The 15,001-nt window shown below is 35.0% G+C and overlaps 1 protein-coding gene across 2 annotated transcripts in view; it reads right to left on the reverse strand.

Annotated features, from left to right (window-relative positions):
- The window catches only part of LOC126821461 (N-chimaerin), a 41,626-nt gene extending 27,386 nt beyond the window's left edge, over positions 1–14,240 (reverse strand). The window contains exons 1-2 of one of the 2 annotated variants that reach the window (XM_050549899.2): positions 14,086–14,240; positions 1,278–1,319 (exon numbers count right to left, since the gene is read on the reverse strand). In XM_050549899.2, the coding sequence (XP_050405856.1) occupies positions 1,278–1,319; positions 14,086–14,092 (49 nt within the window). In that variant the 5' untranslated portion in view covers positions 14,093–14,240. Of the gene's footprint in view, positions 1–1,277; positions 1,320–5,747; positions 5,826–14,085 lie in introns of those variants that run through there. The other variant, XM_050549898.2, reaches the window with a different exon arrangement.
- Between the last annotated feature and the right edge of the window lie 761 nt (positions 14,241–15,001).

Genomic DNA, 15,001 nt, shown 5'->3' on the forward strand with positions numbered 1-15,001 from the left:
CTATCCTTCAACTTGCAAGTTCTTGTATTTATCATACATGTGACTATGATCGGAAGATCTACACTCAAAACGCAGTAAGAGAAATAAATAGCACGCTACCCTAATTTACTTGACTACAATTACACATATGGTTAATATGTTAAAGATACATTATGGGAGATTAGATAAAGAGCTGGCAGTTCTCACTATAATAGTTACAAACTAGATAATGTAAAGGGAATTTGCTGAAAATTTCAGTCAAATTGATCCATTCAGAACCAAAATTTTAGCGATTGAATTTTCAGCCTTGCCTCGATCATCCTTACTAAAGTCGGTACGATAAAAAACATAGTCTCGATTATCCATTTCATGATTAAATTATGAATGAAAGTTTAGCAGCAAATCTGATCCTAATCCAATAAATATCGCAAGCTAGTGTTGACATCGAGAGTTGATTTTGGTCTGGATAAGTTAATTAATGTCTAATTAATAATTGAGATAACATTTCAGGCCTAAAAAAGACCTGCAATAGGCAGATTTAGCTCTTGCATAATGTACTTGACCCTTGTGTTAAATGTTCTAAAACATTGGATTAACTAGCGTATAGCCAAATATTGGCATCTTTAACGTTGATTATTGAAAAACAAAAATAGATTCATGTACACCTGTAAAACTAATATAATAAAGGAAGATGATGAGACAGTTATGATAAAATTATGAAAACAATATAGCATAACCATTTCCCCAAACAGTCATGATCCGTAAAACTATCAACTTGGCAGAAACTGTTCGTGTATAAATGATTTGAGGGATTTCTTAAACATACATTATGGGAGATTCGATAACGAGTTGGCAGTTATCACTATAATAATTAAAAACTAGATAACATAAAGGCAATTTGCTGAAAATTTCATTCAAATTGATCCACTATGAACCGAGAACTAAGCGAATAAAATTTCTGCCTAGCCTCGGTCATCATTACTAAAGTCAGTATGTTAAACAGCATAGTCTCGATTATCCATTTAATCGTTTAATCGAGAAGGAAAGTTATGCAGTAAATCGGATCACAATCCACTTAAGATCGCAGACTAGCGATGCCATCTAGAGTTGATTATGGTCTGGATAAGTTAATTAATGTCTAATTAATAATTTAGATAACATTTCAGGCCTAAAGAAAGACCTGCAATAGACAGATTTAGCTCTTGCATAATGTATGTTTAAGTTTCATAAAATGACCTAGCAAATGGTATGAAGGAAAAACAAAAAAACATTAATAAAAAAATTGAAAGTATACTTACAATAAGTTTTCCATGTAGGAAGAGGCATGCTTTCCCCACCATCTGGAAATAAAGTAATATAGTCATAAACATGTTTTCTATTACGACGACGACCTTTTTGAGAATTCCTTCTCTCCATTCTGTGTTTAATAATAAAACTTCTCTTGGTATTCAATTAAAAGCACTAAAATAAAGTCACAATTTGCACAAATTTCACTAATCAATAAATAATTCCTGTTTGATTTAATCCACAAACTCTTGTCTCGATTATTTAATCGGGATGTAATATTTTCCTCTTAATCCCAAAATAGAACCCGTAACCATGAATGTAACTTTATTATAAACACTTTTATTTCCAATTTTATTGTTAAGAATAACATCCTTGTAGTCACAAATAAAACTGTGTCTTTTGTCGATCATACATTATAGATATTTACGTTTCATATATATAAGTCATGAACCATTGATATTTCACTATTTCACTAGAAATATCGTTTAAAACCATTAATTTCCAATATGAAACTATAACACAGATATTTCTATTAAGAAAGAAACAATATTATGTATCCATATATCTAATACAGGTTTGATTTATCCTCACACATGAAGACTTTCACATATACGCCATTTAAGTAGGAGTTACTAAGTCAAAGAATGGCTTCTAGTCTACTACTGTATAAGAAGGAAGTGAATTAGTGACCCCTATTACAAGAATATAAAGTAAGAGTCACTTGGTCTACATAGCGTGAGAGAGAAATGGTGGTTAACATTCACTCAATACAAACTAGGTCATTTTGGGACTAACATATGATTTACTCGAACAGTGGGAGGAAAGCAGAGGATCCAGAGAAAACCCACAAGGTTCGACAGGCGACCCTATTTCTTGTCACATACAAGCGGGGAATCAAAACCACAGAACTTGACTCAATAACAGACCTTATGATCTAAAGAGTATGCTTTAGATCATTCAGCCACCCAATGCCCCCGAACAATTGCTTTAAACAGAGAGAGAAATGGGGTTTAACGTCCACTCAACACAAACTAGGTCATTTCGGGACTAACATATGGTTTAATTTTACTTCAATAATTCGCTTGCGCGTAGGGGTCTTTAGCAGTTGGAGGAAACCGGAGGACCTGGAGAAAACCCACGAGGTTGGACAGGCGACCCTACTCCTTGTCACATACAACCAGGGAATCCAAACACTGCCAGTTGACTCAATGACAGGATACAAAAGCAATTAGACAAGGAAGCTTATACATAAATTTGCTTCCCTGTGGGGGTGTACAATATGAAGTAGTACATGTATATAATGATATAGACAAAACATTATAATAGCTTTTTAGCTATGGTACAAATATATAAACAGATGAACAGCGGAATAACAAGTGTTCAGTGGTTACAGGATCAAGATCATTGTTACATCAAGTAAAATAATAATAATATGCTTGAGAAAAACGATGGTGTCTTAAATCACTATTATTGTTATGCTGTCTGTCATAAAAAAATTGGGGAATAAAGTTGAATAAAATGAAGTTTGAACAGATCATTATTTGAAGTATTAAGGAGATTATCTAACCAAAATAACAAGGTGTCATCTGTGAATAATCTTATTTGGGAGCTAATTTCATCTCTAATATCGTTTTATAAAAATTGAAAAAAGGAAAGGTCCCAGTGGGGTACACCACAGTACATATTTCAAAAAGGCGAGGCATCATTATTAATAATAACTGGTTGCTTTCTTTTGGATAAAAACTTTTGATATCATTTTAAACACCATTTCTAATTCCAAGTTAAGTTAGTTTATGTATTAAGCCATAGAGCCTAAAGAAAGACCTGTAATAGGCAGATTTAGCTCTTGCATAATGTATGTTTAATGAAACACAATGAAAATATCAACAGATAATCGATTGGATTCAATCAGATTAAAAGAGGCTCATCAACAGATTCATCAACAATCATAGGTGGTGCTGGCTTTATACATATTGAACAGAATTGAAGGTTATAGGTGGCACTGGCTTCTTTATATCATCTGCAAAGGGTTTTGAATTTTACAAAAGTTTCAATTCATGATATCTTTGTAAATACTGGACTGATATCCCTTCTAGAGATCTAACTTTCACAGTTGTATTAAATGGCATAATGATTAGCAGCTTTAAAACATATAAAGTACTTCCCTTCTGAAATAGCTTCCAAATGATAAATTTTCCATGTGTTTGTTGAATCACAATTTTACAATTATTTCCGATAATACGTTGTTAATTTTGTGGTAAGTTTGTTTATTTTAGGATATGCAATAGGATAATGAGTAATGGTGTTTAAAGATCCATTCAACATTAAGGTAAAGGGAATAGGCTTACATAGAAATCTTTTGATTGACAGTTGTTGATATGAAAAGTACGTTCAAATGATGAACAAATGTACAGTTTCTTCAGTAATTCTGTTAAAATTTCTGATTGTTATTTGATGGACTTATAAAATTATTGAAGTTAAATCCTTAAAGGTACCTTCATGCATACAAACTGGGTGATTTGATGATATACATGTATTTGGACTAAAAACAAATTTAAACTAATTAGTCTATCAAGAATTTGCTTCAAATCCCACTCAAAACATTGTATTTGTGAGGAAAATACCCCAAGCTATAAAAGATCTATTAAAAGAAGTTAAGTTTGTGTCACGTGAGTTGGATGTTGCAGTAACTAGCAACGGGTGCGAGGCAGGAGGAGAATTCATTGAAGATGATGTTGTCTTTAATCGCTGCCCATTTATCATAAGTATCGAAGTCTAAGTAAATTCTCGGATTATCTCCTGCCCATGCCTTTTCCGTGGTTTTTAGCTCAGAAACTGTTGTATGCTTAAGTCTCTCACTTTTTCGATGTGTGCTCACCGTGAAGTTTATCGACATATAAATCAAGTCCTCCCTAAGGCCAGGAGGTCAGGCAATCTACGCGTGCAACCTTTGAACCTTTGACGTCACTCAAGCAGACAGCCCTTAATTGTCAGGCTGCCAATTAGTGACACCCTCTCATTTTTGTCCTATGCATGCTCCATAGGTGTTTTTTAAGGAATCCAGTATTTTTCTAGTAAGATTGCGTGTCTCTACTTTCCATATATACCAAAACTGACATACTTTTATTGGAGAGAGAGAGAGAGAGAAAGAGATGGGTTTAACGTCCACTCGACACAAACTAGGTCATTTCGGGACTAACATATGGTTTAATTTTATTTCAATAATTCGCTTGCACGTATGGGTCTTTAGCAGTGGGAGGAAACTGGAGGACCCGGAGAAAACCCACGAGGTTGGACAGGTGACCCTACTCCTTGTCACGTACAACCGGGGAATCCAAACCACGCCAGTCGACTCAATGACAGACTTTATGATACAGCACACGCACGCTAACCATTTAGCCATCCAACCCCCCTACTTTTATTGGAAATAACTAGCCAATAAATACTTTTGTGAGAAAGTATCTTTAAAAGGATTATATTTTGGTTGAGGGTTTTAAATTAAATGCTAAAATATCAATTTGTGTATATTTTAGGGTGGATTAAATTAGATATTGTCAAATCTGAATAATTGTAATGTGATACGTGTGTATGTTTATTTATAAGCAAAAACAAGAATTTTTACATAGATTCTTGTGAAGAATCAATTTTTAACATTAAAAACTGCAACATAAAACACAACCTGTGTTGTAAATCTTCATTGAAAAAACCTGAATGCCCACCCCTACATTTGTAATTTGGTTGAAAGGAACAATCAAAAAACCTGAATGCCCATCAACATATTTATCATTTGGTTGAAAGGAACAATCAAAAAACCTGAATACCCACCCCTACATCTATAATTTGGTTGAAAGGAACAATCAAAAAACCTGAATGCCCATCCACATATTTATCATTTGGTTGAAAGGAACAATAAAAAAAACCTGAATGCCCATCCACATATTTATCATTGGGTTGAAAGGAACAATAAAAAAAACCTGAATACCCACCCCTACATTTATAATTTGGTTGAAAGGAACAATCAAAAAACCTGAATGCCCACCCCTACATCTATAATTTGGTTGAAAGGAACAATCCAAATCCTGTCAAGTTTTTATCCCCACATGTCGCTAGCCTGGAGATCAGGTGTTCGACCCATGCATTGGCCGAGAAAGTTCATCTAGATTTTCCGGCCTGGTTTCCCCTTGTCAGTGATGCAGGACGGAAAGCCTAACATAGACAGCTGTCTAGTCCTTCGGATGAGATGAAAAATCGAGGTCCCGTGTATATTGGAATGCACGTAAAAGATCCCCTGGCAGTTGGAATTTGACATAAGAAGAGTAGGCGATAGTGCCGCTGCTCAGGCAAAATTTCCCTCATAGCATACTGTATGGCGTATGCCCGTCTTCATTAGCCCAGTATAGGAGCAGAACAGTAGGACGTTAAACCCCATTTCATTTCATTTCATTTATCCCCATATGTAAAAACTGAATGACAATACTTGCCTTCATATGGTTTCAAAAACGACATATACATAACTCCAGTTATAAAATCACATACACTCTATGGTGCCACAATACGTAGTTCTAAACAAAGAGGATGCAACATATATATTTTTTAATCATTTGAGTCGAGTACTGTATATGCTGTTAGATAGTCAATGATCATGTATCTTAATCCAATAAACTTCCTATATGTAGATGACACATGCATCATTTACATTTATCATAATACTGTTTTTATACTTGTATGCATTGTAGCTAAAAAAAAACGAATCTCATGGTCAATTCCTTGTGGATAATGTTTAGAATCCAATTCTTCTAGTCCAAATGAAATACCCTAAGCTCTGTGATACCTACTGAAAGAATTACGTCCATCCAATTGAAAGACGAAACAGATTAAAACTTCTTGACTAACCATCACCTTATCAACCTGTCTATAACTCAGGAGCGTGGGTAGTAACAACTTCCTGTTACTCTTTTCTCCTTCTTACTTGATCTACATGTACTTAACTCGCAAAAGTCATGTTCCTTCTTAAATGTCACTTAGATAATGTAAGTTTCATCCTTTTCTAATAGAAATTGCAAATTAGTATAAAATGTGAATTACTTCCTTTGACTAGGATATCATAACAATAAATCGACACCTCAACCACAATATGTTATCCTATTGTCAGTGGTGCATGAAGAACCATTGATAGTTTGAATTCAATTGCTGTCAGGGGAAGAGAGAGAGAAATGGGGTTTAACGTTCACTCGACACAAACTAGGACATTTTGGGACTAACCCATGGTTCAATTTTATTTCAATAATTCGCTTGCGCGTAGGGTCTTTAGCAGTGGGAGGAAACCGGAGGACCCGGAGAAAACCCACGAGGTTGGACAGGCGACCCTACTCCTTGTCACATACAACCGGGGAATCGTAACCCTGCCAGTTGATTCAATGACAGACCGTATGATATTCGGCCATCCAACCCCGCATCAGGGGAAGGCATCACACCATACGACATATGCCCATCTTCATTAGCCTAGTAGGTGGAGAGTTAAAACCAATTTCATTCATTCATTTATTACAACTAATATTAAGTGCAATGTTAACAAACTTCAGAATTCATGAATTCAGGAACTGTCTGGTAAATACACAAATTAAAGCTCTTACAACATACTTAACATATATTTAACATGATATCAAATGAGTTCATTACATGTATTTGTCAACCTTGTTAAAACATTCCAAATGTCAACCTTAAAAAAAACTATTTATACATGTAAAATTGTAAGATTCAGCTTAATAATTTTTCCTCTGAATTAACACAAAAACTTCCATTCCAATGCCAATAAGATGTATAGATGACCATAACTTACGAGGGCTTGTAGAAAAGTTCTAATCCTATCTGTGAAAGACCTGTACAAAGTCGATGGTTTCCATTTATTTTCCTACATAGTCCTCCTTCGAGGTGTTTACACTTTTGCCAATAATGTTGCAAGGCCTGGATGCCGGTAAGGACAAAATTTTCTTCAGTCACCTTTAAAAGGTCGTTTACAACTGACATGACATCATCATTACCAGGAAAATGACGACAGGCTAGTTGCTTTTTGGAAAAAGGTCTCATCCATGGTTATAAATCTGGCCAAAATATTATCAGGATCTGCTTCAAAATCTGACATATTTCTGATCTGGAGTCAAGAGATTTTCTCACCCATCTTGCAGAAACTTTTGTCATTCTTAATTCGTTGGCGATAATGTGCTCAACCCTCACATGAGAAATGTCCAGAACGCTGACAATATGTCGAGCGGTTAATCATCGATCAGCCATCACTGTGTCATACACCCAGGTAATGTTTTCTTGAATGATTGCTCTTGATGGCCGTCCAGGACATGGGTCATCGTCAAGGCTCGTTCTGCCACGCTTAAATTCTGAAGTCTACATCTTTACTATGGAAAAGGAATGGGCATCATCCCCTCGTATTTTAGGAATAAAATGTACACATCATGTATGCTTTTTAGTCTGGAGTATTGTGCTTTTACGCGACACTCAAAAAACAAAAAAAATCACTGAGGACAAAGAGTGTTATTTTTATGCATTAACTATAATGATTAATTTCCTTACACTAATCCTTGTCTACTGCAGTGTGTAATCTGAGTATGGACAGTGTGTAATGTAGGGAACTATGCACAGTGTGTAAAGTGGGTATGGACAATGTGTCATGTGGGTATGAATAGTTTGTAATGTGGTATAGACAGTTTCTAATGTGGTATGGACAGTGTGTAATGTGGGTGTGGACAGTGTGTCATATGGTATGGACAGTATGTACATGTAATGTGGTAAGGACAGTATGTAATGTGGTATGGACAGTTTCTAATGTGGTATGGACAGTGTGTAATGTGGGCATGGACAGTGTGTAATGTGGGCATGGACAGTGTGTCATATGGTATGCACCTTGTCTAATGCAGGTATGGACAGTGTAATTTGGGTATGGACAGTGTGTAGTATGGGTATGATAATGCCAATGCTCAGTGGCAGACAGATCCCACATATTATGTACAGTGTATCTAGCCATTTTCTAAAAAAACAAGCCAGTGCCCAGCAGTATGGTTGATGTCCTCTGCCACAATACCAAAATAAATTAATTAATTAATTGCATATTTTTCTTTTTAATAAGTATCGAACAATCAAACTGATTATCTATTATCAGTCTAAGCAAAAAATGTTCACAATCAAACTCAGTCAAGGTTTTGAAGTACCTGATAGTGTGAAACTCTAACTAACTTTCATCACTCTCCATAAGTTAGAATCAAAGTTGTCTTGTCCCAAACCACGACCAATGAAATTCCTCAGCTCTGCTTAGCTTCAGCGGAAAATGTTTATCATTGCACTCCGTCAAGACATTCATCTAATGAAGATCTACAAGAAGTTTAAACATTTTACCTCAATAAAAAGCAGAGTTGTCTTGTCCAAAAGTCTTGACCTATCGAAATGCTTATCGCTGCTTAGCCTAAGCAGAAAAATTCGCATCATCGAACTTAGTCAAGGTATTGATAGAGTTTCATCGCTCTCACCCAATTAGAACCAAAGTTATCATGTCCAAAGCATCAACTAATCGAATTGTTTATCTTTGCTTAGCCTAAGCAGAAAATGCTCCATCAAGGTATTGAACTAAAATCACCTACACCAAGTTTGAACATTCTAACTCTTTTAGAAGAAGAGTCATTGTGTCCCAAAAAGTGTGACGGACAGACACACGGACGAACGGACTCAATTTAATAGTCCCCTTGCTTTCTTTGAAAGATGGCAATACAGGTGAGGATCTTTGAAACTTTGTTCAATTTTCTACCAACAGGTGAATTCTGTGGTGACCACTGCAGCAGCCCAAGGTTCATTATAAAAAACACTGAACAGTTAAAAGACAAGTAGATTATTTTTCGGTTATTGTTTAAAAGTACTAAAACAAAATAAACATATCGTAGGAATAAAGCTATCTGCAAATTTTCACATCTGAAACTTTTAACATTTTGTCTGTGCTGAACATTCACATCTAATGACTAGTACTACACTCAATAACAGAAAACAGTGAATATATGGGAACACGGCAGTATTAGAATAGGTGTGCCATAGAAAAACTGTAAGTAATAATAATCATATTATTGCGTGTAAACAGGACATATTAGTTATTTGCTTAAAGATACATTATGGGAGATTCATAAAGAGCAGGCAGTTCTCACTATAATAGTTAAAATCTAGATAATGTAAAGGAAATTTGCTGAAAATTTCAGTTAAATTGATCCACCCTGAAGCGATATTTTAGCCTCGATCATCATTACTAAAGTCGGTACAATAAAATACATAGTTTGATTATCCATTTCATGATTAAATCAAGAATGAAAGTTAAGTATCAGTAAATATGCTCATAATCCACTAAAGATCGCAGGCTAGCGTTGACATTGAGAATTGATTATGGTTTGGCTAAGTTAATTAATGTCTAATTAATAGTTTATATGACATTTCAGGCCTAAAGAAAGACCTGCAATATCCAGATTTCGCTCTTGCATAATGCATGTTTAAGCAAACTACAAGGGTATTTGTGTCAAAACCAAGAAGAGAGACCGGGTTCATGAGCAAGTAATGAATTCTCCTTAGATCTGCCATTACAAGAATGTTCATGTCACTTTACTATTAAAGAGGAGTATGTATTTTATAATTTGGTTATGGTCTACATGTATTAGGCTTGCACTTCCAAACAGTACTTACTCTCCTATACGAATAGCTCTATAATAATATTTAATTGCCTGTAGTCAAGTATATCGGCTGATTAGAATTAATAATATACTTCCGCCAATTACAGTCTCATTGAATATTAAACAGTCATTAGAATTACAGTGTACGAGTTAGTGAGAGCGTAAACAATATAATTTATGTGTCAGTTTAAGTTCATCATGACCAATTAATGTGAATACCAGAACTAGTCTAAAACTAACATCTGGATCGTAGTGCTTTTAGATTTAATTTCCTGTCTTGTCAAATTTTATGGGATAATTTAGTCAAAGGGTTAAAAATAAAGGTAACTAAATGAAAAAACAACAATATATTTTCCCTTTTTTCATTGAAATTTTCATTATATAGTAGATGAGGAATGTCAATATAAATGTCAGAAAATGTGCATTGGATCTGCCTTCATATACGGATGCAACAGAATAATGTCCATTTTGTAGATAGGGAAATAATGCATAAGTTGTACCCATAACATATACTTAATATGCCATATATACCAGTAATAAATTAATGTTACAATGTACTTCCTCAAAAGATGCAGCAGATAAGTAAGATGATAAACCCCATTTCATTTCACTTCGGGGGAACAACATGAACAAGAAGATAAACCTACTGCAATTATCAAGATGAAGCTGTCCATGTACTAAGATGTATTAAAATATGATTAAATAAAACTGGTACAATGGGTCAATTTGTGGAACTACATATAGCAATGGTTTGAATTATATATGTAGGTTTATTGTACATTTGAAAAGGAAATGAAATGAAATGGGGTTTAACGTCCTACTGTTTTGCCCCGAACTGGGCTAATGAAGACGGGCATACGTCACACAGTGTGCTATGATGAAAATTTTGCCCAGTCAGCGGCACTACGGCCTACACTTATATTGAATTCCAACTGTCAAGGGATCTTTTACGTGCACGCCAAAGTGTACACGGGACCTCGCTTTTTCGTGCGAGGAACAGGCCTAAAGCTACACCCATACCCCACCCCTGCTTTAAATTTATTTTATAATCTCTCTGTAATTTGTTAATTATTTGTCATCTCATGTAATTGGAGCCACGGGGGCTCAAGAGGTGAAATGAAATGAAATGAAATGAAATGGGGTTGAACGTCCTACTGTTTTGCTCAGAACTGGGCTAATGAAGACGGGCATACGCCACACAGTGTGCTATGAGGAAAATTTTAACCGGACAGCGGCACCACGGCCTACTCTTATATTGAATTCCAACAGTGAAGGGATATTTTACGTGCACGCCAATGTGTATATGGGTCTTCGCTTTTTCGTCCGAGGAACAGGTTTAAAGCTACACCCATACCCCACCCCTGCTTTACATGCATATGTGTTACCCCTTTATGTCTAGGGGTATCCCCTATTCATTACTGATTATTACACACACAAAAAGTTAAAATAAGTCTATTAATAGTATATACAGCATAGCTGATGTGTGTTGTGTATAAGGCAGTGTAGGCTTTTATAACACACCACAATTTGTAACCTAGAGATGACTTCACATGTTACGCAAATGATATGTAAATAATGACACATCTGGAACATGTAATCTGAATAATAGTTGAATATTGTAAATGTAAACCGGCTCCTACCAATAAGTAAACTAATATGACATATAAAGTTATATTACATAAAGTTAAATTATATTACATAAAGGTCTGCCTGAGGTAATAATGAACAGTCACGTTTCAACTTCACAAGAGTTTCTATACCCTGTTTGTAGTAGATATCACATGGTTTCAATCATTTAATTACACTTGATTGACACCCATTTGAACCCATATGCAATACAATGTAATTAAAAATAAACTTAAAAAGCCACGCTCAAGATCAGGGGTGTCAAACCCATTTCATTCAGGGGCCACATGAACTAAAATTTTACATCAAGTGAGCCGGAGACATACAAAATATCAAGACAAAGAAATTTTTTTAGACTGATTTCCAAATTGCTAAGATATAATATTGAACACAATGTTCTCTTGTATTACATACAACTTAAGATATCTATGACATACAGTACAGATTTACTGAAACAGGACAATAATAAATGATTTCCACCGCTAGTTTCTAGTAATTATTGACAGAAGTCAGTCTGTTGAAATTTGTTTCACAGGCCACATTTAAACCCTTGGTGGGCCTGATCTGGCCCGCGGGCCGCATGTTTGATACCCCTGCCCTAGATTCAATTCATCAAAACAATTACCGTTAAGGTAAAAATCTCCTGAATTTAGACTGATTGGTGTGTACATAAAAAGAACCCTTTTCAGTTGGAGTTCAAAATAATAGTAAGCCTTAGCACTGTTGTGAGAGCAAAATTTCTTGCATAAAGTAGTGCATGGCATATACCTGTCTTCATTTAATAGTCAAGTCTGTGCAGAAAAGTGGGACATTAAATTTCATTTTCTTTGAAATCGAACCCCTTTGACCCCATGTTGTTTAAGATGGTTGTGTCACCTAGAACCTTGTTATTTTGCCCCATTCAAATGACTAGACTCTGTTCCATTTCAGGCCCTTTGTGCTGCATCTCTGACAGGGGAAACCATGGACCGAAACCTTCTGGTTTTGTTAGCCAGCATCTTACTAAGTGAACCGCCGCGGCTCCCTGATTTCAAAGACTATAATCACTTGTTTCACTGAGAATTTGTCCAACTCTGTGCTGGACCGTGAACCTTATAATACAAATACATTACTATAAGAGAGAGAGAGAGAGAAATGGGGTTTAACGTCCACTCGACACAAACTAGGTCATTTCGGGACTAACATATGGTTTAATTTTATTTACATAATTCACTTGCACGTAGGGTTTTTTAGCAGTGGGAGGAAACCATGTACTGCTTTTAATTTAAGTACTACATGTACATGTATCTGTTATTATTCTGATTAGGTGATGTCATATCATGTGACCATAGATGTCATCCAGTTTAAGTTGTTAGATGCGTTGACAAATGCAAGTCACTTGGGTAGACTTGTAAATCAACATATATACTCCTCTTATGACACAGGACATCTTAGACTTTTATTTTACAAGATATGACTGTACAATTAGAACGGACAAGTTCATGTTAGATTGCTTGCAACATTTGAAGTGAAGGGACTGCCAGATACAGATGTTAGATAACAAAAATCGGCCACAATCGGAAGCAATGATCAAGAATATCTCTAGGCTTGCATTTTTCAATAAATATATAAACTGACTAATAAAGTCATTCTAAAAATAATTTCATATAAACTTAAAGGCACATGCATTATTAAAACAAAAGCCACAACTTTATGTATTTACTACTTTCAATACTCTTACAGGTACCAGTATGATATAGAGGATATTTGTCGTTTTAGAGTGAATAACATATTTTATTTCATCGAGAAGCAAGAAAACTTATATTTTAATGAATGCGTAGCATGAGTGAAAATATAAACGTTTTCTTGCTTAGAGATGAAATAAAATATGTTATTCACGACAAAACGACAAATGTTCTATTTATTTTATGATTTTACAATCATTTTAGGTAAAAACAACTAGCCAGTGGAATAACACTTTTATTTCACTGATAAAACGCGGTATTCCACTACTGATCATAAAATAAAGTATCTGTATTCCATAAAGTTGTGTTTTTATTTATTAATGTTGTACCTTTGTTTCTAAATGTCATATAAGGATATTAATTTTCCTGTTTAAAGCCATAATGTCTCTGTAATATGACCAGTAAACCTCATATAAAAACACAGAAGTAATATATTTTGGAAAGAATATGTTATTATATACATTTCATGTACATTATTGTAATAACTCACAACTCCTACAATGTATAACCTTCATTAGTACAAATTATTATTTCATATTCTAATAACATAGGTCATAATCATTAATACAGTCATATTATAAAACAATAAACAGATTATATGAGAAATGCTATTATTGGCATTGTCTATTATCAGTTCATAAAAAATAACCATCCACCCGTGTCGGGGATAAACACAATGCTGATGGAAGAATAATCCTGATTATGAAGAAGGGCTTCGTGTTTCTAAATATTGTTTGGTTCTGGAGATCTCTACTTACCGTACATATTTGATGGTGTTTAGGTCATTTAGACTTTAGATTACTGAAGATGTAAAACAATAAAAAGATCAACGACAGGGGTTAATTAAAGAACATTGCTAATTCCTCTGTCATGTCACATTTTCTGGTCCGGACCGAGTGATCGCTCGTGTTTCTCAGCGCCATCTATGGTTTAAAAATAGTAACATGATCCAGAAAGAGAAATCCCTCTGCGGTTGTCCTCGGGAAAACTTTTTGCTTGTTGGGCCGAATGTTGAAGATTGACGAAAAATTGAACCCTTCTTGTGGCATCTTAGGGCCCGCATTGACGTTCGAAGAAAATTGTATTCGTAAAATCGAATGTATTTTTTACAGTATTTGATCGCCATGTATTCCTATATTTTAAACATAATATTAGTAGGAAAATTAGCGGCAATACTATATACCGGAAAACACCGGAAAACAACCGGAAAACAGCATTTTATACTGAATACCGGAAAACACCCTAAATACCGGAAAACACCCTAAATACCGGAAAACACCCTAAATAGGTAACCCGGAGCCTGGTCCTCTGTGTGCGATTTTGGACCAAGTGAGCGCCGATGAAGGAAGGTCAAGGTCATTACGATGTTCGTTTTACAAATGCCCCCCCCCCACCCCCCAAAACAAATTCCGATTTTTTTTTCTCCAAAATTTTTTGGCCGAAAAAATTTTCTGTCACAAAAAAAAATTCGAATTTTTCCGAAAAATTGGTTTTACAAAAAAACATTCCGTAGAAAATAATTTTACAGAGAAAAATACTGGAAAAAAAATTTGAATTTTTTTTTTGAGAGAAATTTGGGAGAAGAAATTGTTAAAAAAAATCTGAAAAGAAATTTTTCTTTGACCGTGGGCGATCGCTCGCTTGTATGTTAATGAACTTATTTCATCAGCGCTC

The sequence above is a fragment of the Patella vulgata genome, chromosome 5 (assembly GCF_932274485.2).
Source record: "Patella vulgata chromosome 5, xgPatVulg1.2, whole genome shotgun sequence".
Lineage (NCBI taxonomy): Eukaryota > Metazoa > Mollusca > Gastropoda > Patellidae > Patella > Patella vulgata.